General features: G+C 40.5%; 1 protein-coding gene across 1 annotated transcript; it reads right to left on the bottom strand.

Annotated features, from left to right (window-relative positions):
- Window positions 1-2,367: 2,367 nt before the first annotated feature.
- Window positions 2,368-2,763, bottom strand: LOC106868590 (uncharacterized). Its single transcript, XM_014913920.2, has one exon. It carries the CDS (start codon window positions 2,761-2,763, stop codon window positions 2,368-2,370), a length of 396 nt encoding a protein of 131 aa, XP_014769406.1.
- Window positions 2,764-3,409: the final 646 nt, after the last annotated feature.

Here is a 3,409-nt window from a genome sequence, read left to right as displayed (position 1 = left end):
TATATATATATATATATATATATATATATCCATATATATATATATATATATACATATATATATATACACATACATACATACATACATACATATATATGTGTGTATGTATGTATTCTTTTTTTCCTCTGTGTGTGTGTATATATATATATATATATATATATATATATATATATATATATATATATATATATATATATATATATATACACATATAAACCAACGACACATACATAATGCATTCAAGGGTCTCCAGCATTTCTTCTGAAAACACTCCACTCGTTCAAGTCAGTACCTCTCGGTAGACAATGTTCTTAGTAACAGTTCGCCCTATTCTCCTTCCTTGTGTATCTGTCTCCATCGCCTTTACCCTTACATCTGAATGTTTGCGAGCTCTAGAGTATGTCACGTACAACTGCCCGTGACTGAACACTAGCTGAGGTAAGAACAATCCCACCTTCTCAAATGTCTGCCCCTGTGACTTGTTAATACTCATGGCATATGACAAACGGACATGAAGCTGGGTTCTCTCCAAAATGAATGGCAAGTTAGGGTCGCTTGGAGCCAGCTTTATTCTAGGGATGAGGATACGTCTGCCAATTAGTGAGCCGCTAATCATGGAAGCCTCGATTGAATGTTGATGCATGGTCAACACTTCCAGTCTTGTGCCATTTCAGAGTCCATTCTGGATAGAAATATTACGAAGAAGCATTACTATTGAACCAGGTTTTAAACTCAATTTATGAGGAGGCATTCCTGATGGTAACAAAGAGTTTCGAAATTCAAGTGTATAGCACTAAGCCTCAGCGGGATAATCTGTCAAAACTTTATCTGTACTATAATAGATGCGGCAGTCACCTGGAAGTTGTCTCAAAACATCTTCATTGATCAGGAGGCAATCTGAGTTCTTTGGCAAAAGAATTTCTCTGCTTCTTCTCTCTTCCTCTCATGTATTGTTGAAGCTATCATCCATCAGAGAGCCGTCAACGCATGAAATTTGAGGCACATCTATGTCCTCAACAGCAAGATCAGGCTCTTGTGGAGCTGCATATGTTCCATTGCCAAGATGCAAGATCAAATTCCCTTTGATCTGCTGTTGTCCTGATGTTTTGGCTTAATCTGTATTGGATGAAATTTCGGTCATAGAGGAGAATTTTTAATACAGATTTCAATAATTGCCTCACGAGTTCCTCTTGGCAATATGGGTAGGACTTGCCTAAAGTCTCTCCCTAAGAGCACAACTTTACCACCAAAAAATAGCAGCAATGCTAATGATGTCTCACAAGGCTTTATCAATAACATGAAAAGCAAATGAAATGAACATAGAAGCCTCATCCAAGATTATCAAATCCAGGTTTCGTAAATGATTTGAATGATCTGAAGTGGCTGGTACATTAAAAACGCTGGCCTCCGTGAGTGGGACAGGCAACTTGAACAAACTATGAATAGTCTTTCCACCTGACAGCAGTGTAGAAGCAATGCCTGTCCAAGCACCACTGCACACGTTGCTGTTATTCCTTCGCAGATAAGAAATCCTGGTACATCTACATAGAAACAGGAGTGGTTGGACACCTTACCTCACCTCTTATCTACTGACTCAAGCACAGCATTAGCAATCAGTTTCTGTTCATCAGTAAATGTTGCAATGCCAGGGTGATCGAGGTCTTCATGATGGTCAAGCTGCAGTACTCCAAGAGGTTCAGGCAGCCCAATTGTTAAACAATTAATGCCATTCTCTATGAGAATTGCATCAATTGAGTGCAGTGCCATGTTTTCGTCATGGATTCGTTGTGAGTGGTTCACAAGTGAAGAGCATTTGCAGGGTTCATATACGTGCACAGGGCAGCAAAACATAAAACGCAGCTGTAAGGGCATCCGACAGGCATCAGTTTCTAGCAATGTATATTCCAGTGTGTCATCGTTTGAAAGAAGACCATGTCTCAGGAATGCTGCCTTATATGTTGGCAAGATTTCTCCTACAGTGCGCAAATCTTGGAAGGTCACGGCGTCTGAAACATGCAGCAGCAACATTCGCAAGTGAAATTTTTCTGTGTCTCTAGGGCTCACTGTATACATTCAACTGATGATATTAGTATTGCTTTGCCTTGATGTCCATGTTCTACTGTGCTCATTAAACACATAATGCGGCAGAATGTCAGGGTACAAGTGGTTCCTTGCATCATCATCATGCTCATTCAGTTTGAACTATGCAGTGAGGGTAGTGTCACCCTCCCCCTGTGCCTGAGCAGCTTGCTGAGTGTTGCCTCTGTGAAAGTAAACAGATTGGATGTACTGCAAGTCTGTAGACAGTGTGGGTTGTGTCATGTATCTTGAACTCAGTCTCCAGATAGCTTCCGGAGGAGAAACATATCAGCAAGCAAGAGAGTTAGTAATTTCATCGTGAGCTTGATTCTGCTCACGATCTGCCGCTGGGTTGTCTCTTACTTCAACAGAAGCACAGTCATGTCCCTTGTACACGTACTTGAAGATATACTTAATGCTTTTCACGGATGAACAAATTTCTACATTAATGTGAGCTCTGTACTTTTTCAGCAGGTAGGCATTGTACGGCACAGCATTTCTATTGTTAACTGAGTGACATCCAACTTGAACTGTGACTCCAGTATTGCGTCTTCTGTACTCTGGATAGCCATTCAAACTTAGAAGCGTTTCATCTCTGTAGTTCTTTGGGAATTTCTTTTGACATGGACCATTTTCCATGCAAGGTGAAGAAGGATTATTTGTTCCGCAAGGACCATGTATCATGCATTTGTTTTTTTTACTAAGTCATGCAAGACTGGATCATCATTGGCATCAGGAATTTCAGCTGTCACGATCCTATCTATGTCAACACTATTTCTGAGTTTGTCCTCATTTCTCAACACTACCAACATGTAGCAGTGGGGAAGACCTCTCTTCTGAAACTCAATAACATGGATATGAACCACTGGCACCCCAAAAATGTGTCTATCCCTTATGTCCCTCATAAGTTCTGCAAGGTGTGACTTGTACACTCGGGCAACTAAATCTGGCCTATTTTCAGGTATTTCATTTTGCTGTAGATTATCAACTATCTCAGGGCACTTCGGGCTGCAAGTGTAAGTGATGAAGAAGTCTGGCTTAGCATATTTTGAAACATCTGACATGGCATCCTGAAAATATTGGTGTATATTCCTTGGACTGCCTCTGTATGGGAAAGGCAGTATTACTGGCACTCCTGTTTCAATATTCTCATCTGCTCATGTGTTCAAATAATCCATCGATCCGTTGTACCTACTCGCAACTTGGTCCGATTGTTCCTAAGATATTGCAGCCTGCAATCTTCCACCTTGACATTTGCATCCACAACATACTGTCGAAATAATTTTCCAGGCCTGTGAATAACGCTAAACCCACATCTGAATGCAAGACG

Source organism: Octopus bimaculoides, chromosome 5 (assembly GCF_046866305.1).
Source record: "Octopus bimaculoides isolate indiv1 chromosome 5, ASM4686630v1, whole genome shotgun sequence".
Classification (NCBI taxonomy): domain Eukaryota; kingdom Metazoa; phylum Mollusca; class Cephalopoda; order Octopoda; family Octopodidae; genus Octopus; species Octopus bimaculoides.
Note: the sequence above shows the minus strand (reverse complement) of the source record. Positions and strands in the feature narration are given on the sequence as shown.

Excerpts from the sequence above, each read along its gene's own strand:
- LOC106868590 (XM_014913920.2), bottom strand. The coding sequence starts at position 2,763 with ATGATACATGGTCCTTGCGGAACAAATAATCCTTCTTCACCTTGCATG.